At 42.7% G+C, this 24858-nt stretch overlaps 1 protein-coding gene across 7 annotated transcripts in view; it reads left to right on the top strand.

The window, feature by feature from the left end:
- LOC137347708 (serine/threonine-protein kinase Nek6-like) overlaps window positions 1-24858 on the top strand; it is a 275855-nt gene that overhangs the window by 161043 nt on the left and 89954 nt on the right. For all 7 annotated transcript variants that reach the window (XM_068012512.1, XM_068012510.1, XM_068012513.1 and 4 more), the window contains 3 exons: window positions 4109-4219; window positions 15406-15514; window positions 24717-24824. In XM_068012512.1, coding sequence (XP_067868613.1) covers window positions 4109-4219; window positions 15406-15514; window positions 24717-24824 — 328 coding nt within the window. The remainder of the gene's footprint in view (window positions 1-4108; window positions 4220-15405; window positions 15515-24716; window positions 24825-24858) is intronic.

The following is a 24858-nucleotide window of genomic DNA, read 5'->3' as shown; positions in this document are numbered from 1 at the left end:
CTCCGGTAACTCCCTGGAAAAACCAGAGATAAAAAGATTGAGGGCGCTGCCAACTTTCACAGCCACTAGTAATGTGTGTCAGCTATACCCAGCAGGTAGCTAGGCTTCTAATAGGAGGCTGCAGATGTCTGTTACCACCGGACACGCTATTGTCAGCCTGAGCCTCTGTCTGTAAACCCTGTGATGTGGGTAGTGCACCCCGAGACTTCGGCACCTCTCACCTGTGCACATGCCCATCCCACTACAGAATGTAGTTGCTGCCATGGATGGTGAAGGTCTCCCTCTTCTGACATCTGTCAAATACATCTAACACACCTGCCCTCCTCTTCTTGGCTCTTTGAATGCCTTCAAAGTTGAGAAAAGCTATATTCACACAAGAGCTCTCTGCCAAATATTTCTCAGAGGGAACTGAGACACCAACTGCAATAAATGAACTTTTATTCAGATGGAGGCAATGACAAGTTGAAATACCTGCCTGAACTGCTTAATTTCCTGTCTGATCAGTTTCCCGGACCCCCGGAAATCCATGTGAATTTCCCATGACGACAATAGTCGGAATGAGCGCACGCTCGAATTCGCCTTTCTGACTGGATTCCCTGAGGTACAGGGTGCCATCGACTGCACAAACTTGACAAACGGAGCACCACCACAGCAACCAAGAGTTTTTATAAACTGGAACTGCATAACATTGCTCAGCAGAGGGAATTGCTGCTGGAGGAGAACAAAGGGGCCCATCATTCATCTGTGAATGAGGGGAAGATAGAGAAGGGGGAGGAGGAGGGTGAAGATGGGGCACGTAACACCAGCAGAGCAGCGGCTTACATTGCTACCCATGATGCTTGGGATGCCCTTCCATTATGTTTTACTCTAGGTGAATCTGCACAAGAAATTAAATCCATGTTAAATTTAGAGCGATGTTAAAATCAATTTACAAAGACCGCTTAATGTCTCCTCAGGACATTAATTGCACCAATAACTATGCAGTCACCTGCAATAATTAAATTCCCGACCTCAGCAAATAGTTTCCTTGCTGGTTCCCAACACACCACCGTTAAACCCTGAAACGGGAAATTGGAGTCGGGTTACGATCCCAAATGAGAAATCATTAAGTTAATCCCCCGCCCACAGCCGATCCCAACCTACCTGTTCTTGGGGGGAGCTGGGGAGGTCAAATGTAACCCCCGACAGTTCAATCACTTAGTTCTGGAAATATCAACCGTTATTTCTGTCACTACGAGGTGCCATGTTAACAGTGCAATTATTTTATGCTCAATGCTTAAAGATGTGGGGAACACTGGCCTTGGAAAATGATATACCTTTAAGAGTTTACATTATTTCCCCGACTATAACTATAATAAGAAAAAGCATCAGAAATCACAACAGCAGGATATTGTTCAGAAAGCTCATTTTCTTTGGCTGCAACTAATTCATGCATTCGTTAAAAGTATTGATTTATTTTTAAACTATCAGTTCCCAGGCTGGGTTTTTATTCTTGGAGAAATGCTAATAGTGAGCCCTTTCAGATCTTAGTAAGAAAATTAATAACCACTTCTAGAAAAATTAGTGCTCAAATTACTGAAAGTGAGGTTCTGATCCAGAAGCACAACTGCCTGTGGCTGGGTCTAATACATACTGCCCTTCCCACTGATTGGCTGCTTCTTTCAGACTGCTTTGTATTGTTTGATGCCTTACTCTGTTTTTTTCTGAAATGTCATCTTTAAGTTTTACAATGAAAGGCTGCCTAGAGTTTTTTCTTGTTATGTTAGATTAAATACGTCTAATATTTGCTTGTCAAGAGGGTTTCATTCTGTGACAGTATTCCAGGTATTTCACTGATTTATTTAAGTAATTCACATAAAATTATGTTTTTATGCGTTAATTCAAATTTAGATACTTTTGAATGATACAGGCAGTTATTTAAAGTAACAGCCTATTGCTGCATTATTTATGTTTGATCGTTTCAGTTATGTACTAATATATAATTAAATACTGACTAATACGGACAATATATATTCATCTTAATTGCTGCATTTATCTTTCTAAGTAATTCAGTGGATCGATTTTTGACTTTTGAATACCTGACTGGCAGACTATGCCGGCCTACCCCTCATATCCATGGCAATGATGCAGCTTGCCTGATTTACCCTGGCCAATGTTGGGCCACCCTGCCAGGCAGCAAGATAGGTGCAGAGGATGGGGTCACAATTGTGGAGCAGGAGATCCCGAGGCTACAGTGACCCAGATTAATTTTGTGGGGTACAAGGAAGTACTCCCCTTGGACCCCACAAAAATTATTTCAAAGTAACCTTGGTTGGCTCTCTTTGACTTTATCACCCATGGAATGAACAGCACACTCTGCAACCAATTGCAACCTAAAATGGCCATCGGGGTCCTAGGACTCCAATTTGCATTTTAAAAGGGGCCTACGACTTGAAACAGGCAGGTGCTTTAGGCATCCTGTGGTAGGCCCCTTTCAAAATGGCACTGACTGCATTGTTGGAGATTAAGGAGTGGTAAAGCTACTGACTTCACATTGAGGCCATTACTATCCTGATAACATCAGGCGCAACAAGTTAAAATCACCTCCATTGTTTCTGAGAGATGTGGTAAAGGACTATAAAAATACAAGTTCGTTCTTTATTCTTAACGATGTTGTATATGCTGGACTAGCATGAAATAAAAGTGGTGCATAAATTGTTATTCAATACCAGAGAGCTTAAAGGAGAGAGACCAGCAAAGCTCTGTACAAAAGTGTTTCTACCTTCTTCGCCGACTTTGTACAGCTTACTGTATCATGGACTTTGTTCAATCCCTTTAATATAAATGTAATTTTATTTCCAAATTTTGTTTTCCAACCATTACATTTGCTTTGCATACATCATTGCAAATTGATTCTCTTGTTAATAAGAACCAGAGTTTAATTAATCTTGGAGATGGAATTTCACCAATGCTTTAAAATGTCATCACTCAAATATCCTTATGAGATATTCTGAATTATTTTTGCTCAAATAATGAGTCCTGGTCATCTTATAGGGGCACTGGGTGACGGGCATTAATCCCGACACACAAGATGGCATTTAGGATTAGCCGATTATTAGTGAGTCACGTTATTTTGGGCTATTTCAAATAACTTCTCTGAAAATGCCTTAATTGCACTCATTCCAATGAATTGCGAACATCAAGCATTATTTTCCCTTTTAATACAGAACCTTATGTGATGAGCTGATATTTACTGTGCTTTTTTAACCCTACGTAGACAATGCTCATAGCACTAATAACCTCAACATACCTCATGTACAGTGAGAAGACAGCTGTTTGGGGTTCGTAATACAATGCTCAGCAATCCAATTGAAATTCACTTTTAGATCTTTACTGAGAGAGGTTAATTAACAAGCAGCGTGGAAAGGTTAGGATCGCAGAAGCACTCTGGGCTAATGATTGGATCTCTTCTCACATTAGCTCAGCTCCCTCATATTGTGGAGCTTGGTGTCCGTGTCTCCTGCAGCTCCCTGATGGTAAAGATGTCATTCACCCTCACCTTTAGAATAACTGCAAAATAGACTGAAGTGAATGAAAGAATGTTAAAATTAAAATCATACATGAGCCTCATAATCTTCACAAGTGCACTCACGAGGCAAGGCAATAAGCAGGACATAGGTAATACTTATATTACTAAAACACTATATAAATAATATATAGAACCAATGAGGAATTTTCATCATTCTTTACAGTACCGCTTTTGGAGACAGAACATTTGCAATAACATACTCATGTATTCTTGTGAAAAAGCTGACTTTTAAAAAAAAGTTATTGATGGCAATGCTCCCTCTTTAAATACAGCCAATGTTGATTCTTTTCATGTTAAAGATCATTTTTAATGAGGTGACTTTATTAACTCTTTTGTTAATAATTTGTTCTCTCGTATGTAATGCTAAAAATATTCCGGATAGCATCTAGTGTTGTTTGGGCAAGGGATTCTATGTGACATTTTCTTAAAAACTGAATCAAAGCCATCAAGAATAATATTAATTGAAGAGACAAGTTGGAATCGTTATCATGAAGCCATTTTACTACAACAGTCATTTATTGCTTTTTCTTTATCCTGCAGCAATTGAATCACCCCAACATAATTAAGTATTTGGACTCATTTATTGAGGACAATGAGCTGAACATCGTTCTGGAATTAGCAGATGCAGGCGATCTCTCTCAGATGATTAAGGTGAGGAAAGAAAGATCTTTTAGCAAGTCAAGTATCAGAATTATCCTTGGGCAACTTAAGATGATCTAGTACTGAAAATATGGCACTAAAAGAGGGAAGCACAGTAACACATTTGTGAGACTGCATACTGCAACTCATCTGTGTGGACATAAAAAGAAAATCTGAAAATGCTGGAGATCTGAACTATGAGCAGCACTTTGTAGGAATCCACAGCAGGCTAATCGAAATCTTCAACAGCAACAACTTGCATTTATACAGCACTTTTAACATAGTAATATGTCCGAAGGTGCTTCATAGGAACATTATCAAACAGCATTTGACATCGAGCCACATAAGGAGATATTAGGGTCAATGACCAAAACCTTGGTCAAAGAGGTAGATTTTAAGGGGTGTCTAAAAGGAGGAAGACAAACAAAGAGGTTTAGGGAGGGAATTCCAGAGCTTAGGTACTTGGCAGCTGAAGGCAGAGTAATTAAAATCAGGAATACTAAAGAGGCCAGAATAAGAGGAGCGCAGAAACCTCGGAGGGTTATCGGGCTGGAGGATTTTGAAAATTGGAAAGCAAGGATGAGAATTTTAAAATTGAGGTATTACTTAACCGGGAGCCAGTGTAGCTCAGTGAGGAGTGATGGATGAACAGAACTAGGTGTGAATTAGGACACAGGTAGCAGAGTTTTGGATGACTTCCAGTTTACGGAAGGTAGAATGTGGGAGGCCGGGCAGAAGTGCATTGGAATAGTTAAGACTAGAGGTAACAAAGGCATAGATGAGGGTTTCAGCAGCAGATGAACTGGCGCAGGGGCAGAGTCAAACAGTATTTCGGAAGTGGAAATAGGTGATTTTTTTAGTGTTTGGGTGGATATGCGGTTAGAAGCTCAGCTCGGGGTCAAATATGAGACCAAGGTTATGAACAGGTTCAGCCTCAGACAGTTGCCGGGGGAGGGATAGATTTGGTGGCTAGGGAATGGAGTTTGTGGCAGGGACTGAAGACAATGGCTTTGGTCTGCCCAGCATTTAATTGGAAGAAATTTCTTTTGATCCAGTACAGGACGTTGGATAAGCAGCCTGACAATTTCGAGGCAGTGGAGGGGTTGAGAGAGATGGTGGTGAGGTAGAGATGGGTATTATCAGAGAACATCTGGAAACTGATGCTGTTTTTAGATAATGTTGCTGAGGGGCAGCATATAGATGAGAAACAGGAGGGCGCCAGGGATAGATCCTTGTGGACTACCAGAGGTGACGGTTTGGGAATGGGAAGAGAAGCGATTGCAGATGATTCTCTGGCTATGACTGGATAGATAAGAATGAAATCAGGCAAGTGCAGATTGTTAATTGTATATTAATTGGTTATTCAGGTGGTGAGCATTAACTGGGGATTCACCTGTGCTCATATATACAGGAACAGGCTGAAACTGTGGTGAATGGATCCTGAGGTGCACAATATGTAACATGTGTCTCTGTAACTAAAAGCTTGGAAGTGCATAAAGACTAGATTCCAGTTCTAGCCTGACTATCTGAATTTTAACACAGTCCCGCCCAGCTGGATGATGGGCGTTGGAGGAGAATGGAGTGGTCAATTGTGTCAAAGGCTGCAGACAAGTCGAGAAGGATGAGGAGGGATAGTTTACATTTGTCACAGTCACATAGGATGTCATTTGTGAATTTGTTAAGAGCCGTTTTGGTACCGTGGCAGTGTGGAAACCTGTTTGGAGGGTTTCAAATATGGAGTTCTGGGAAAGATGGGCATGGATTTGGGAGGCGACAACATGTTCAAGTTTGGAGAGGAAAGTGAGGTTGGGGATGGGGTGATAGTTTGCAAGGACAGAGGAGCCAAGGGGTTTTTTTTTAGGAGAGGGGTGATAACAGCAGATTGGCGTTCTGACATTTTCTGGTTTTCTTTAATCTGTGTGTGTAGTTTGTCTGCAAGTGAGTTGGCAATTCATCAAAGTATTTTTAAATAAATGTATGTCATCTTTTGCAGAAACACCCTAAAATGTTACCTAGACATACGTGAAGGTGCACATTGCACAAGGCAGCTTGTCCTCAGCTGGTGCTTCTTTCACAATGACACTGTTTTCTATTCAGATAGAGCTTTTGAGAAGTGTCCTTTCATTGAATCTTTATTAAATTTAGTATAATCAAGCTAGTTGTGGCCTTTTATATGTTTCTGACAAAGGATTATGCACTGGTGCCTGATGTGGAAGGACGCAACAAGCCAGATCTATGAACGTAGCCAGTCCACATATTTAATTGGTTTGAGCACACTGCGTAGCAATCAAGGCTTTCACTTAAATGTTGAGTCTGGCTTGAATCCAGCAGATGTAGCAGAAAGTTTAGGAGCGGTAGGTCTCAGCGAATGTGCCTCTCCTCTCCAAACGAAAACTAAACTTCTGTTAAGCATCCTCTGAGACATGACCTCTTGTTTGATTGGCTATTATTATTTCCATATTGCATTCTGCTTGATTCTGATAAATCAGCTTTGTGTTAGTCTCTTGCGTAGCTTTTTAGCTGGATCAGTGTTGGACCAGTGTCACCAACTCCTGAAGTGTGAGTATTGCAGAGCCACTGGAAACCCCAAAGATAACGCCCCAGATTCACTGGGAGGACACAGTAATGAAACCAGGCTGGCTTAACAAACCTGCTGTGTGCACTTGGGGGTTTTCACCAATTACATTAGACCTACACAGCAGGGTAGAGTATGAAACCGATATTAAAGAGATCCAGATTACCACTTAAATAATGCATAACGATGCTGCTTGATGGAAACCAATAAGCAGTACAATGAATTGACCTACATGTGCTTTACACCCCTTGGGGACAGAGCACAGGTTGTTTCATAATTTTTAAACAAATATGCTAACCTAACAAGTGACTTTGCCCAAAATGTCTGTCAGCTCACTAACTTTTCTACAAATCATTGTTCCTGACTAAAGATGAATTGGAATTGTTAAAGTGTTAAAATACATTTTACGATTATAAATACAGGTTACCACTTCCTTCAACCCCACCCCTAAAACTGGTGTTACAATCGAGGCCGGAGGAGTGCACTGTCTTTCTCTAGTTCCACTTCTCCACGAGTCAGAACATATATACAAATGTACCCAGTTACCGATACGGCCAATTATATACTCTATTTTTATTTCAGAATAAAATCAGGTTTCTTTAATAAACAACAAAATTATCAATTTATTATAAAACAAGACATATTCAGTCAAGATGCAAAGGATTAACACACTGATTGAAATATGAAAATTCCCGTCTAACTTAGTCCAACACACACACACCAGTTAAAGGAAAAATAAAGAAATTTTCTCTGCAGAGATCTTTTTACAAAAAAGACAAAAAGAATATTTTGGCCAAATACTTATTAATTCTTGAAGGAAAAGGAGAAGATTTGGAATGATATCAGTTGTCCCTTTATTCTGGCATCCCAAGTACGCATAGGCGGCTGTCACTGGGATCTTTCTGGAGTGGTTCTTTACAGGCGGTATCGAGAATTAGTCTGGCAGGCTTTTCAGGAGAAATGCAGAATCAGGGGTTTCAGCTATCACACACGGGATTTCCGGGGTTTCTGAGAGAGGTGGAGAAAGGATGAACTGGTCTTCTCTCTTAGCAGGCTGACCACCAACTGACCCAAAACAATGTCCAAAACGAAACCAATTCTTGACCACCATTAATCTTGACATGTCACTTCTCTGTAAACAACTCCCCCAGTCACCAAGGCTTTTGCTGTTTACTTAGCTAAAGACATGTGACTTCTAGTAAGTGTGTTTTTAAACAGAAAGCTCAAGTCCCAAAGTCCTTCCAGTGCCCATTTTTAAAAAAAAAACAAAGTCCAGCATCTACAGAATCACTTCAGTCCTCCAAAGGAATCCATTTCCACAATTTTAAAACACGAGTCCTCAAAAAATATTTAAAAAGGAAGCATTTTCATAACACTGACACAAAATCACAAGAACCAAAATCTTAAAGGTGACACTGTCCTTAGTCATCCAGAAATCAAACTTACAAAATACAATCACATTCCCACAGGAAATGGCAGGAAAATCCCTAAATGCATGCCAAATGTATTCACATCAACAAAGAAAGAAACTTACCTTTTATTTCTCCTGACTTTCCCTTCAAACGAGCATTGAACAGCAATTCTGTCTCCAAGAAGTTATATTTTCTTATTTCACTTGATGTGAGTGCAATACCTGCCAGATACATAATACATTGAGCCTTAGGCACTGACTTTTGCTCAGGAACTACTGAGTTATTCATGCAGCAATCAATGAGCTTCACATGATAGTTAGTGTGTCTGAAAGGCTCACAATATCTTAATAATATTAAAAGAGATGTAAAAGTTAAACTCGCTTGACCTTTCAATTTTTATCACAAGATCAGAAAAGCTCACCCTCAAATGCGTACCTTGAAAAAGATTGCATTAAAATTTGATGCTGTTTTAAAGTTATATTTTCCACCAAGTGTCTCTGGTATTCTGAAGGTGCTGATTCATATGAGAGTGTGACTCAGACGCTGGCACCTAAGTGCTTCACCATTGCTCATATTTGTGCTTGGACAGAGCCAAATTTGCTCCCATCATCAACTGCCATTCACATTATGCAGGTTTCTTGCAGGGATTACTGGTTGGTGATTTTTAAGTGGAAATAGTGACTGATTTTTCTCCCCCTGCCATCACTCCAGACAGCAACACATGTCAGGCTTCTGGCCTTCTTCCCTCAGAGCACCTTGACAGTGGACCATGAGAGGCAATACCAATAGTGCCAGGAACACCCACCAGTGACACAACCAGCAGCGGCTCCATGTCAGGATCCAGCTGCCATCAGAGGATAGCCATCTCAATTCCTTAACCCTTTTGAACAGCATGAGAAGCCAACCGCTTGCTGTAATCCAAGCCCTTGGGAGGCAACAACAACAACAACCTATATTTCTATAGCGCCTTTAACATGGGTCTGTTGCCAGTGACGAGCTCGCTGGACGATGCATCCTTGGGGATCCTGCCATCTTCCATGCGGCTCACATGGCCAAGCCATCTCAAGCGCCACTGGCTCTGTAGGGTGTATATGCTGGGGATGTTGACCGCCTCGAGGACTTCTGTGTTGGAGATACGGTCCTGCCACCTGATGCCAAGGATTCTCTGGAGGCAGCGAAGATGGAATGAGTTGAGATGTCACTCTTGGCTGACATACGTTGTCCAGGCCTCGCTGCCAAAGAGCAAGGTACTGAGGACACAGGCTTGAAACGCTCGGACTTTTGTGTTCCGTGTCAGTGCGCCATTTTCCCATGCCCTCTTGGCCAGTCTGGACATAGCAGTGGACGCCTTTCCCATGCGCTTGTTGATTTCTGCATCGAGAGACAGGTTACTGGTGATAGTTGAGGCTAGGTAGGTGAACTCTTGAACCACTTCCAGAGCGTGGTCACTGATATTGATGGATGGAGCATTTCTGACGTCTTGTCCCATGATGTTCGTTTTCTTGGAGGCTGATGGTTAGGCCAAATCCGTTGCTGACAGCCGCAGTCCTGTCGATGAGTCTCTGCAGACGCTCTTCTGTGTGGGATGTTAATGCAAGATTGTCAGCAAAGAGGAGTTCCCTGATGATGACTTTCCGTACTTTGGTCTTCACTCTTAGACGGGCAAGGTTGAACAACCTGCCCCCTGATCTTGTGTAGAGGAAAATTCCTTCTTCTGAAGACTTGAACACATGTGAGAGCAGCAGTGAGAAGAACATCCTAAACAGTGTATGTGCGAGAACACAGCCCTGTTTCATGCCACTCAGGATAGGAAAGGGGTCTGATGAGGCACCGCTATGCTGAATTGTGCCTTTCATATTGTCATGGAATGAGGTGATGATACTTGGAAGCTTTGGTGGACATCCGATCTTTGCTAGTAGTCTGAAGAGACCACGTTTACTGACTAGGTCAAAGGGTTTGGTGAGATCTATGAAAGCAACGCAGAGGGGCATCTGTTGTTTGTGGCATTTCTGCTGTAGCTGGCGAAGGGAGAACAGCATGTCAATGGTGGATCTCTCTGCTCGAAAGCCGCACTGTGCCTCAGGGTAGACACGCTCAGCCAGCTTCTGGAGTCTGTTTAAAATGACTCGAGCGAAGACTTTCCCCACTATGCTGAGCAGGGAGATTCCACGGTAGTTGTTGCAGTCACCGCGGTCACCCTTGTTCTTATAGAGGGTGATGATATTGGCATCGCGCATGTCCTGTGGTACTGCTCCCTCATCCCAGCAAAGCAGTTCATGGAGTGCTAAGAGTATAGCAGGCTTGGCACTCTTGATTATTTCAGGGGTAATGCCGTCCTTTCCAGGGGCTTTTCCACTGGCTAGAGAATCAATGGCATCACTGAGTTCCGATTTTATTGGCTGTTCGTCCAGCTCATCCATGACTGGTAGAGACCGGGCTGCATTGTGGGCAGAATCAGTGACAACATTTTCCCTGGAGTACAGTTCTAGGTAGTGCTCCACCCAGCGGTCCATTTGCTTGCGTTGGTCAGTGATCTTGTCCCCTGATTAAGACTTGAGGGGGGCGATCTTCTTGATGGTTGGCCCAAAAGCTCTCTTAATGCCATCATACATTTCTCTGATGTTTCCGGTGTCGGAGGCCAGCTGAATATGACTGCATAGGTGTTGCCAGTAGTCATTTGCACAGCGCCTGGCTGTTCTTTGTGCAGCGCTTCTGGCTACTTTAAGTGCTATGGATGTTAACTTGCTGGGGGCTTTCTTGTAGTTCAACAGTGCAATGCGCTTAGCGGCTATGACATGTTCCAGCTCTTCAAAGTGAGACTGAAACCAGTCTGCATTCTGCTTCTCACGTTTGAGAAAGGTGATCATTGCTGAGCCATAGATGGCATCTCTGATGTGGGCCCACTTCATCTCTGCATCCCCTGCAGAAGTGTTTTGAAGGGCTTTTTCAAGTGAATTTAGAAACTTATGTAACAGCTGTGGATAAGAAATTCTGTTAGTGTTGATGGAGGGTCATGGAGGATACAGTCATACAAAAAAGGAAGCACTCATCTGGTGCTGTCTTATTCACTTAGGTGGTAGGCTTTGTCACCCATCTGTTGATTGAATTCTCTTCCCTGAAGAGGTCTGGGATGACTGAATGACAAAGGAAGCCATCGTGCCATGCCAATTTTCTGCATATTGCAGATTAACACAGAGGGTCGTTTGATTGCTGTCACATGTTATCTAGACATTGAAGAAATGGAATCCCTTCCTGTTTACAAAGCTGAGTGAGTGTCCTGTGGCACAGGACGCTTGAGGAAATTCATGGGAAGCATTTTAAAAGTGCACAACAGACAGCAATGACTTCCATCCAATTTTCCTTAGTCAGAAAATTTCCTACGCTATTTATAATGCTAATGCACTGAAAACAGTGAGTCAATTCCCTGTCCTATTATCTGATTTCTGAGTAAAAGTGAAAGCACTCAGAGCACGAGTCTTGCATCCCATCAAAGGCAGTGTGTTTTGAAAAAGGCGACCTTGAAATGCTGCACTGAACTGAAACAAGCCAGTGAAAGTGAAGATAAATAAATACAGAACCACCTGAATATTTAGCGAGTCAAGGAATGCTGAGTGTATATACAGGGTTTTCTGCAGCATTTAAAGATTCTGGAATGAGAGCTCACCTGGCGCTTCTGCTGTGGTACTGAACCATCCAGATGAAGAAGATTGAAGGCTCAATCCTTTGTGCTGAGTTGATTGATCTCTGTGTAACGCTATTAGATATTACAATTGATTTCAAGATCCATAGGCAAAAATATTGGTTAGTCAGTCTGGATTGCTATTCGGTGACCTCTGTTAGAAAGTGCATACATCTGGATGTTGAGTAAGCCTAGGATGGGGCCCAATTACTAGAGTGCTGACAGCCATTGCCTATGCTCACATTGACAACTTGGTGAATACTGGAGGATTGTTGAGGGCTGTAGAACTTTACCCCAACATAGGCTAGCACCTTCAGACAGATGGGGAGGGAATTAGACAGAAAGGACTACTGTATAGTAATCTTCAGGTTTGATCACTATCTGCATTCTTCTGAAGAATTTGGATGTCTGTTAGCATTCTATCAAGACAAACACAGAAGAGATTTGAATATACTGCACAATCTGTTACCTTGTGTTCTGCTCATGAAATGAAAGCAGATGGGCATTTAAAATATTATTTTAATGTACTTCTACTGGGAACTCCCTTTTGCTGAACATTCTTCATTAGATAAGACAGCAAGAAACCTGCTACTATGGTATGTCAGACAATGTAATATTGCCATAGCCTATTTGCTACTATCCATCATATTGTATGCCATTGGGGTTAAAGTGTTCCAAAAGACACTTTCATAGTATAAAAAATGTTTAACATTGGTTCTAGACAGATTCCTATCTGTCATTTATTCACCCTCATTTTCTTTCTCCCAAGATCCTCTCTAAAATTTCAGTCTACGATGTGAGATGTTTCAGGTATCAGTACCATCATTTAGACAGTTTTCACTCCTCTGCTACCTTGGCTGGAACTCACTAGGAAAACACATTCTGTAAGGGAGTCCAGTCACAAGTGAGAGCAGAGGAAAGGATTTGAATTCTGACACTAGCCTGGAATCCCGAGATTTAGCACAGTACTTGTGGTGTGCCAGTGACATACAATTTGTGATTGAACAAAGTGAAATAATACACAGTAGTTGTAGGGCGGCACAGTGGCGCAGTGGTTAGCACCGCAACCTCACAGCTCCTGGGACCTGGGTTCGATTCCGGGTACTGCCTGTGTGGAGTTTGCAAGTTCTCCCTGTGTCTGCGTGGGTTTTCTCCGGGTGCTCCGGTTTCCTCCCACAAGCCAAAAGACTTGCAGGTTGATAGGTAAATTGGCCATTATAAATTGTCACTAGTATAGGTAGGTGGTAGGGAAATATAGGGACAGGTGGGGATGTTTGGTAGGAATATGGGATTAGTGTAGGATTAGTATAAATGGGTGGTTGATGGTCGGCACAGACTCGGTGGGCCGAAGGGCCTGTTTCAGTGCTGTATCTCTAATCTAATCTAATCTAATCTACCTTCTTCGCTATAGGTTCACATTGCCAGTTATCAGAGTTTGGTTTGGTTCAGATAACATTTTCCTACCTGTAATAGGACTTAGGGAAGAGGTCAGAAATGGAAACAGGTTATAGTTATAACTTATTAATTCAACTTTGTTAATGTGGAAATCCTCAAATTTTGAGATATTTTAACACACCAGTGTGAATAATTTTCTTCCAATAAATATGACTTGCTTATCCAGCAGAATTTGCCAGTAACAAACATGGCTAGATTATCAAGAAACAACTGCATACAACAAGCACTTTGTCAAATTTCCTTCAACAATATTGTCTTTTTAATGAATTATTTATGGAGGATTACAGATTGGTCCTCATGGGACATTACTGCATAAACCAAATGAGGAATTAGGTTCTCTTTTAGTTAAATGTCAGCTGATTTAAATAACTATTCCATTGTGAGTATTGAACCTGGTCAGGCAGATGAAAGATAAATAAAAATAAGGGAAAGAGGAATAACTCCAGTTTGCTATTGAATAAATAATTTCCAGTCACAATTACCTGTGCCACATAAAGGAATCTTTATAACACAATGTGAATAAGAGTTGCTTTTACACTGTAGTCAATCACACATCATTTTGTTGGTGTTAGGCATTTATAAATATTCCATTAAATTATTTTAGCATTGTAAATTGTCCACGTAATGTACTCAAATTAAGGAGTTGAAATCATACTGTACAATGTCAGTTAAGAATGCATTAAAAATAAAAGAATTAATGCCTTCATTAAAATAGTAGACAGTGGAAGTTCATATTTGTTTCCAATATTGCACATTTGAACCCATTAATTTGTTAAAATGTGCATCTTTGATATTGTGCTGATGGGATTTCTGGCCTTCTGATAGGCAGTAGCCATTCAGTTTATTTTGGTGTTCATTATTTTAAATGATGATGTAACTGTGAGTTTTTGATGAGTATTCTTAAGTTAGTTGTCGTACTAGTTAAAGAGAGCTGTCCTGATGGTTCAGTGATTAAATGCACTACATGGTGCTGTATTAAGCCAGTGAGATCAGGAACATCGCAGAGTCAAACCATGGACTGTGCTGCCTTAACCGGGATGGTGTTCAAATTGCTTCAATTTATCACAGCGTGCTCGCACCTGTGCAACTAAGTCAAGTTGATGGTCAGGAAAATCGGCAATAAAGATACCCGGAATATAACGGTTAGTCAGCTGATTGATTTTTGGGATCCTTCGTTAATTTTGGAAAGTCAGTCCTGCACATATTAGAACAAGTCAAACACTTAGTACCATATAGACACAGTACCAGGACTATATAGACACAGTACCATATAGACACAGTACCAGGACTATATAGACACAGTACCATATAGATACAGTACCAGCACTATACAGACTCAATGCCATATAGACACAGTACCATATAGACACAATGCCATATAGAAACAGTGCCAGGACCATATAGACATAGTACCATATAGAGACAGGACTATATAGATACAGGAGCAAACAGAGGCCTATAATTTATTGCTGAATATATATTATTCTATGGAAAAAACACAAGGCAACCTACGGCCCAACAGCCTTCTTTGCATAATCCTTTTTGTTACTTAGTTGGACCCAGGCCCATACAAATGTCAGTATCAGTGATATTTGTTCCAATAGATCTGATTTTAAAAATTAATTTATTAAAATGGCAAAAATGATAATTAGCTTGTCCTGGCATCCAACAAGATAAAAAAAATCCCTTAAAAATAATTAAATAATTAGTTTCGAGAAACATTTTCCTCGCTGTATTGAATTAACAAATTAAACTTCAAAGATTCCGACTGTTTTTACAGCTATTATATTTAATTGATGCAACCTAATTAATCTCACCTTGGCTAATTAAGGATTTGTGGCCAATCCAGAGCACAGCTTCTAATCAGGGTTTTTACTTGAAATGATTAGAAATTGCCAGAGCAACAATTGTTGGTCCAGGAGTGAATGAGTTAAATGGTAATGTGAATATGAATAATGCTTTTTGTTATGCAACATTTCAGCAATTGCTGCATGAATGGCACTTGTTCCTGGAGTCATAGTGCCTGAGTCTAAACCTCATTGTTTATTCATGCATCTTTTATTCATTATTTCCACAGTACTTCAAAAAGCAAAAGAGGCTAATCCCAGAAAGAACGATATGGAAATATTTTGTGCAGCTATGCAGCGCAGTTGAACACATGCACTCCCGAAGGGTGATGCATAGAGGTAAAAACAGACAAAAAATAAGCATTCCTTTCCATCGAAAACCAGAGTTCAGTTTAGTGGGAGCACAGGATAAGTTAAGAGAAGCTGTTTGTGACTCTGCTTTATTGATCATGCGGGACGTGTGTGTGTATACGTGTCTGTCTGTCTGTCTGTGTGTATGGGGAGTGGGTAGCTGCAGGCTACAGGTCCACAGGGAATGTCCCACATTATAGACACTTCTGTTTCCAACTATAATGACTGAAGACACCATGCACATTTGATTAGCCTGGTACCTGGTCACAGAGGGCTTACTGGGGAAAGTCAGGGCATTGTTAAATGCTGGGTTGTTTATTCAGTGGGTGTGCAATGAATGACTACAGTCAGTGTGCTTTCCCTGGTCTACATTGCCTGAATTTAAAGAAGAATTCAAGCCTGATTAAAACTCTAAGGAAACAGTTTTTTTTAAACTGCATAAACTGTGCTCACTCTTTGTTTGTAGGCATGTGAATAACAGTGTTGGTGTCAGACTCACAGAGCTTAGAAAAGCCTGGAAGTTGCCAAATTGGTCTCCTTCTGGGAAAATTCCCTTTGTGCACAATGTGCAACAAAACCGTAAAGCAATTTGATGAAGAATACATTTATAGCTTTACACATTGAGCAAATCTCCTTGTGGTGAATGAACAGATACTTATCAAGTTCCTCAAGCAACTAATTGCTCTGAAGATTTGTCATAGATTCATAGAGTCATTTACGGCACAGAAAGAGGCCATTTGGCCCATCGAGTCCATGCTGGCTCTCCGCAGATCTATCCTGTCAGTTCCACTTGATCCCTGTAGCCCTGCAAGTCTGTTTCTCTCAGGTGGTCATCCAACTTTCCCTTGAAGTCATTGTCTCCGCTTCCACCACCCTTGTGGGCAGCGAGTGCCGGGTCATCACCAGCTGTATAAAGAAGTTCTTTCTCATATTCCCCCTGCATCTCTTGCCCAAAACCTTCAATCTGTCCTTGTACCATTAGTTAATGGGAGCAGTTTTTCCTTGTCTAACTTATCTAAGCCTGCCATAATCTTGTACACTTCTACTAAATCAGCCCTCAATCACCTTTGTTCTAAGGAGAACATTTTGGAGCTAATAAAGGAATTTCCTGCTAACAGATACACTGCTGTGATTGAAGAGTACTACTATCCAACTACATTTTATTTCTCAAAGCTCTTTTGCATGCTGCTTGGATTGTGAAATTCAATTGGAAAACTACCACATACTGACTAGACTGCTGAGTGGTCCTTCAGTCTGGTTCAGATTGTATTTCAACAGTCATGGACTTCGTATTGACTGTCTTACCAAACCGATGACAGACTGAATGGCTGATGAGTGGATCCGTTGTTCTTTCAGCTGTTACTTCCTTCACCAATATAGTGCATGGAAATAGCTCAATGTTAATATACGAACATACGAATTAGGAGCAGGAGCAGGCCACTCGGCCCTTTGAGCCTGCTCTGCCATTCAATAAGTTCACGGCTGAACTGATTACTCCACATTTCCACCTACCCCCGATAACCTTTCACCCCCTTGCTTATCAAGGATCTATCTACCTCTGCCTTAAACGTATTCAAAGACTCTGCTTCTACCACCTTTTGAGGAAGAGAATTCCAAAGACTCACAACCCTCTGAGAGAAAAATTTCTCCTCATCTCTGTCTTAAATGGGTGACCCCTTATTTTTAAACAGTGACCCCCTAGTTCTAGATTCTCCCACAAGGGGAAACATCCTTTCCACATCCATCCTGTCAAGACCCCTCAGGATCTTATATGTTTCAATCAAGTCGCCTCCTACTCTTCTAAATTCCAGCAGATACAAGCCTAGCCTGTCCAATCTTTCCTCGTAAGACAGCCTGCCCATTCCAGGTATTAGTCTAGTAAACCTTCTCTGTACTGCCTCCAACACATTTATATCCTTCGTTAAATAAGGAGACCTTCTTTCTTTTGGGCCTCCTTATCTCGAGAGACAATGGATACGCGCCTGGAGGTGGTCAGTGGTTTGTGAAGCAGCGCCTGGAGTGGCTATAAAGGCCAATTCTGGAGTGACAGGCTCTTCCACAGGTGCTGCAGAGAAATTTGTTTGTTGGGGCTGTTGCACAGTTGGCTCTCCCCTTGCGCCTCTGTCTTTTTTCCTGCCAACTACTAAGTCTCTTCGACTCGCCACAATTTAGCCCTGTCTTTATGGCTGCCCGCCAGCTCTGGCGAATGCTGGCAACTGACTCCCACGACTTGTGATCAATGTCACACGATTTCATGTCACGTTTGCAGACGTCTTTATAACGGAGACATGGACGGCCGGTGGGTCTGATACCAGTGGCGAGCTCGCTGTACAATGTGTCTTTGGGGATCCTGCCATCTTCCATGCGGCTCACATGGCCAAGCCATCTCAAGCGCCGCTGACTCAGTAGTGTGTATAAGCTGGGGGTGTTGGCCGCTTCAAGGACTTCTGTGTTGGAGATATAGTCCTGCCACCTGATGCCAAGTATTCTCCGAAGGCAGCGAAGATGGAATGAATTGAGACGTCGCTCTTGGCTGGCATACGTTGTCCAGGCCTCGCTGCCGTAGAGCAAGGTACTGAGGACACAGGCCTGATACACTCGGACTTTTGTGTTCCGTGTCAGTGCGCCATTTTCCCACACTCTCTTGGCCAGTCTGGACATAGCAGTGGAAGCCTTACCCATGCGCTTGTTGATTTCTGCATCTAGAGACAGGTTACTGGTGATAGTTGAGCCTAGGTAGGTGAACTCTTGAACCACTTCCAGAGCGTGGTCGCCAATATTGATGGATGGAGCATTTCTGACATCCTGCCCCATGATGTTCGTTTTCTTGAGGCTGATGGTTAGGCCAAATTCATTGCAGGCAGACGCAAACCTGTCGATGAGACTCTGCAGGCATTCTTCAGTGTGAGATGTTAAAGCAGCATCGTCAGCAAAGAGGAGTTCTCTGATGAGGACTTTCCGTACTTTGGACTTCGCTCTTAGACGGGCAAGGTTGAACAACCTGCCCCCTGATCTTGTGTGGAGGAAAATTCCTTCTTCAGAGGATTTGAACGCATGTGAAAGCAGCAAGGAGAAGAAAATCCCAAAAAGTGTGGGTGCGAGAACACAGCCCTGTTTCACACCACTCAGGATAGGAAAGGGCTCTGATGAGGAGCCACCATGTTGAATTGTGCCTTTCATATTGTGATGGAATGAGGTGATGATACTTAGTAGCTTTGGTGGACATCCGATCTTTTCTAGTAGTCTGAAGAGACCACGTCTGCTGACGAGGTCAAAGGCTTTGGTGAGATCAATGAAAGCAATGTAGAGGGGCATCTGTTGTTCACGGCATTTCTCCTGTATCTGACGAAGGGAGAACAGCATGTCAATAGTCGATCTCTCTGCACGAAAGCCACACTGTGCCTCAGGGTAGACGCGCTCGGCCAGCTTCTGGAGCCTGTTCAGAGCGACTCGAGCAAAGACTTTCCCCACTATGCTGAGCAGGGAGATTCCACGGTAGTTGTTGCAGTCACCGCGGTCACCTTTGTTTTTATAGAGGGTGATGATGTTGGCATCGCGCATGTCCTGGGGTACTGCTCCCTCGTCCCAGCACAGGCATAGCAGTTCATGTAGTGCTGAGAGTATAGCAGGCTTGGCACTCTTGATTATTTCAGGGGTAATGCTGTCCTTCCCAGGGGCTTTTCCGCTGGCTAGGGAATCAATGGCATCACTGAGTTCCGATTTGGTTGGCTGTATGTCCAGCTCATCCATGACTGGTAGAGGCTGGGCTGCATTGAGGGCAGTCTCAGTGACAGCATTCTCCCTGGAGTACAGTTCTAGGTAGTGCTCAACCCAGCGGTCCATCTGTTTGCGTTGGTCAGTGATTATGTCCCCCGATTTAGATTTGAGGGGGGTGATCTTCTTGATGGTTGGCCCAAGAGCTCTCTTCATGCCATCATACATTCCTCTGATGTTTCCGGTGTCTGAGGCCAGCTGAATATGGCTGCATAGGTGTTGCCAGTAGTCGTTTGCGCAACGCCTAGGAGACCAGTACTGTACATAGTACTCCAGATGTGGTCTCACCAATGCCCTGTATAGCTGATGCATAACCTCCCTACTTTTGTATTCAATTCACCTCACAATAAACGATAACATTCTATTAGCTTTCCTAATTACTTGCTGTACCTGCATACTAAACTTTTGCGATTCATGCACTAGGACACCCAGATCCCTCTTCATCTCAGAGCTCTGCAATCCCTCACCGTTTAGAACATATGCTTCTTTGTCCATTTTGGCAGGAAGAATAACAACTTCGCATTTTCCCACTTTATACTCCATCTGCCAGATTTTTGCCCACTCACTTAAACTATCTATATCCCTTTGTAGCCTCCTTATGTCCTCTTCACAACCTACATTCCTAGCTATCTTTGTGTCATCAGCAAATTTAGCAGCCATACCTTCGGTCCCTTCATCTAAGTCATTTATATAAATTGTAAAAAGTTGAGGCCCCAGCACAGATCCCTGTGGCACACCACTCGTTACATCTTGCCAACCAGAAAATGACCCATTTATGCCGACTGTCTGTTTCCTGTTAGCTAGCCAATCTTCTATCCATGCCAATATGTTACCCTCTATGCCATGAGCTTTTATCTTTTGCAATCTTTTGATGTGGCACCTTACCAAATGCCTTCTGGAAATCTAAGTACAATACATCCACTGGTTCCCCTTTATGCACAGCACATGTAATTCCCTCAAAGAACTCTATTAAATTGGTTAAACATGATTTCCCTTTCACAAAACCATGTTGACTTTGCCTGATTACCTTGAATCTTTCTAAGTGCCCTGCTATAACGACTTTAATAATAGCTTCTAACATTTTCTCTATGACAGATGTTAAGCTAACTGGCCTATAGTTTCCTGCTTTCTATCTCCCTCCCTTTTTGAATAAAGGAGTTACATTCGCTATTTTCCAGTCTAGTGGAACCTTCCCCAAATATAGGGAATTTTGGAAAATTAAAACTAACACATCAACTATCTCACTAGCCACTTCTTTTAAGACCCTAGGATGAAGTCCATCAGGACCCGGTTAAAAGCATTTACAACAAGTCATCAAAATCTTTTTATGTTGTGTATTTCTGGTCCATATTTAGTAATGTGATTACCAGCACCCAATGCTTAGTTGGTAATTGCACAACCCAGGTTGGGACTTGTATGTTTGGTTTGTCTGCTGCACCTTAATATACTTAGTCTAGCTTAGAGAGATTACTGAGTCTACTGTACGTTGAACATTAACTCTTTGTTACATTCTAACTATGTACAGCTTCACACCAATCTGTGTGACTCCTCTAAAGCCACGTTGCTTCTCACGCCAGTCTCTCACAGGTGACCTCTTACATTATCATGCTGGGAGGTATTCCATCCACTGTCTCAATCATTAACCCTTTCAGACCCTTATACAAAAGGACTCAGTCAATCTGGTCCAGAAAAACCCAGGACCAGATTTTCAAAGCCCTCTGGGGACAGGAACAGCTGTGAGTGCGTCTTGAATATCACATTCTTGGAGGTCGGCACTGGGTCCCGCCGCCTCCGGAACGCGATGCTATTTATAAAGTTCAGCCGGCAGGACGGGAACGGGTCGGGCACCCGCATCTAATTAAGTGTCTGTTGAGCTCATCAAAGAGCTCATTAACAGGCTTGTCAGTTTCAGGGATCAATTTTTAAAGTCTGGGAATGGGGACGACGCCATGGGGGGTGCACGAAACGGTTGTGAAGACATGAACAGTGTGGAGGGCTATGATGGCTATGGGAAGGGCTGATTAAAATAAAGCAGAGGCAGAAAATAAAACTCAGCTGCTTCAGATGTGCCTCAGTGTAGCTATTGCTGCAGCTGAAAGAGTTGAATTTCTCAGTGGTGAGTGGCAGGAAACCAGAGAGGGACATGAGCCCACTGGCATCACAAGGGCAGCTGAGAATGGCAGGGTAAGGCCTGGTGAACGCACAAAGCCCAGCTGAGGGAGTTCACATGGGAACAGGCTACTCTGATGTTGGACAGAGCAGCCAGGATGATCTGTGGCAGATGCAACCTCCTAGACAGCAGGGAGCTAGAGGGGCACAGCGGGGGTCTGCAAGAGGAGGAAGGTGCTTCCCATGACATCGGGTGCACAGCCCGAGAGTCAGCTGCCTGCTAATAACAGAGTGGCAGTGCCTTTAGAGGCTGTTCTTATCCAGGAAGATGGTCTCCGTCCTGTGTGCTCTGATCCACAATGACCTGAGGCCTCACGGCCCCCATGGCAGTCTCCTATCTGCATCTGTCAAGATCTCAGTTGTCCTAACCTCCTATGCAACCAGGTCATTCCAGGGATCAACTATGGTCCTAGGTGGCATCTCGCAATCGGCATCTCATTAGGCCATCAGACAAGTCATGGATGCATTTTTCAGGAGGGCAGGGACTACATCCACTTTGACATAGATGGGCCTGCGCTGGCACAGAGGACATTGGGTTCAGCGTCCGTCGCTAGATTCCCCCAGGTGCAGGGCATCATTGCTTGCGCCCATGTGGCTATCATGGCACCCAATGACCAGCCCAATGATGAGGAAGGGCTTCCATTCCCTCAGTGTCCAACCAGTCTGCATCACTCCATCCCCCAAAGTGCATGGCTGGCTCCAAGGGCACAAGAGAAATCCATTGAAGAGATGGCTACTGACCCCTCTATGGGAGCCCCAGACAGAGGCAAAAAAAAAAACAATGCCCATCTGCTCAGCAGGCCAACCATTGAGCAGACCATGGGTGTCTGAAGATGCGATTCTGGTGTCTGGATCTGTAGGTGGCACCCTCCAATACTCTCCTGCAAGGTCATTGTGGTAGTCTGCTGCGCTCTCCATAACATGGCCGTCCAGGGAACTGTGGACAGTGAGGCCCCGAAAGGAGACAGCTCATCAGGGGAGGAGCAGGAGGTAAGAGAGGAGGGGGCAGAGGGGTATAACACTGAACAGAGCAGTGCCCCTGCTGCTCGACGAGGTGCCTCCTCCTGCCACCGTCTGGGAAGAGGACCTCCCTCCTCTCTCACACGGCCTCCAGCATTAGATCCCCTGTGACATCTCACTTCCCTCTGGTGCTGTAGACGGTAGATCTCTCCCTCAGGATAACCAGCAGCCTCAGTGATGGCTGCCGTGGAAGTCTACATGAGCCCCACACTTGATCTGACTTACTGCCATTTTCAATCCCACTGGACAGGAAACCTGTCTCCATACCAATTAAGACTTTCCCACTTGAAAATTGCAATCTGAATCAGCTTTCCGGAGCTGGCAAGTTTCAGACCAAACACCAGACTAGGCTCCTGTTTCCCACCTCCATTTTGAAAATCCGGCCCCCTCTGTTTAATCTCTGTTCTTGCTGAGTTAGTTGAACTCAGTAACGGTGGCTACAATAGGCGCCAGCATCTCGGGGCCTGAGAGAGGAAATATCAGCCATTGCTCGTAGTCTTGATTGTTATCCAGTGGCTCTATTGGGAAAGTGCACATTGATTGAAGACGGGGCCACACTCAGCTGTCAGAATTCCCTTGGCTAAATAGCTCTCTGACACTTTAGTGCCAAGACTGATACATGAACAATTGGCACTGGAGTTAATGCCTGTGGAATCATACCCCAGTGTGTCAGTGCTTCGAGAAGGTAGACACCAAAAATTGGAGTGGGTGAGAATGGAATAGATTCACACTAGCAGTGTCATCTCAAAGCTGAAAATACACGGTCTTTCAAATTGTGTGCCAAATATCTGGAGACGTAAAATTTTCAACTCCTCTGTCCTCCCCAGCACACTTCTGTGCAACTCAATGCATTTCTAATTCCAAGAGCTGTTAACCAAATTTCCCACCCATCATTGTAAAGAGCATAAATTGCCAGCTCTTCAGTTGAAATAATTAGATATTCACAGGGTTGGAAATCTGGCCCAAAAGTCCTTTAATTGTTTTCACATTACAGCTCACAGATTTTTCAGTAAGAGTTTTATATTTCTTTTCTCTTTTACTCAGTGCTGTGGTGATTATATAACTCTCCCAATTATTGCAGGAAAGACCAAATCAGAAATCTGAATTCACTTAATTTAGACCGATACAGGTAAATTAGGATTAGTAATAGATTGGGCCAATCAAGCCCAACTAAGGTCAGCACTGTTGATATTTTGTCCACAAGAGGTTGTCCTAAGAAGCAATCCAGATGCTAATGAAGTTTCAGATTCATTTTGAGTGTTGCAGACATTAGTTGTCTGCTTGGACCAGTATACTCTGTCTTTGGTCTGTGGTTCAATCCAGTGTGCCATTCTTGTGTCTGTATCAAGATGTTGTATACTCAGTCAGTGACTGATGATGCCCTTTCAATATTCAAATCCTGGAATGTATGATGACAACCGTAAATTGTGAATGAAAACAGACAACGGGCTTTGACCCAGATTTTCGGCCCCTTGAATATTTCTGATATTTTCAGCTAAGACGCTGGCAATTTGTCACATTCTGCACATAAGGTGAAATAATAACAAACATTTCAAGAAATGTCCTATCTTTAACCCTTGTATTTAAGAGCCCTACAATATCATTACCCACTTTTGAATTTTAAAAATATCCTAGAGCAGTTTCTACAACTATTTCTGTTCTAACAGTTGAACTGAGGTTTTTTGTTGCAATCTGGCTGTCATAACTGATTTACTCATAAAATTTACATGATCATGTTCCATAATATGACTCCATTGCAACAGATTTGTTCATAGAATATCCAGACTCAGTGCCTTCTCACTTATAAGTATGGATCTGTGAAATCATCTGACTCACATGACTGAAAGTGGGTTTATAACAGGATTCAAAATACAATCCAAAACTGGTTAACAACACTTAGGCAAAAAGGGCTACTTTTACAAGCACCATGTGACACTGAAATACCACAGTATAATACGATGGATATTATACAATACAAACTATTGACAGTTTTCTTTATACAACACAATCAGAGTCATGGAAATTAGAATCTCTTCTGAGCCTGTGACTGGGAGATGAAAATTATATTATTTATGAACAGATACAAGGTAACAGTCAAAAATAAACCTTTTGATAATATCCAGACCATAAACAGATGTCAGTATAATGCAATCATTGTGAAGACTTTGTGACTCTTTCTTTTTAACCACTCATTCATTATTGATTGATTCTCTGTTTTCGTTCTTAGACATCAAGCCGGCAAATGTGTTCATAACAGCAACAGGAGCAGTCAAGCTGGGGGACCTAGGGCTGGGACGCTTTTTCAGCTCCAAAACCACAGCAGCACACTCTTTAGGTAAGAAGAAAATGCAGAAAACTGCATCTTTTTT

Source organism: Heterodontus francisci, chromosome 32 (assembly GCF_036365525.1).
Source record: "Heterodontus francisci isolate sHetFra1 chromosome 32, sHetFra1.hap1, whole genome shotgun sequence".
NCBI lineage: Eukaryota > Metazoa > Chordata > Chondrichthyes > Heterodontiformes > Heterodontidae > Heterodontus > Heterodontus francisci.
The sequence above is the reverse complement of the archived record's forward strand: the minus strand, read 5'-3'. Positions and strand labels throughout refer to the sequence as shown.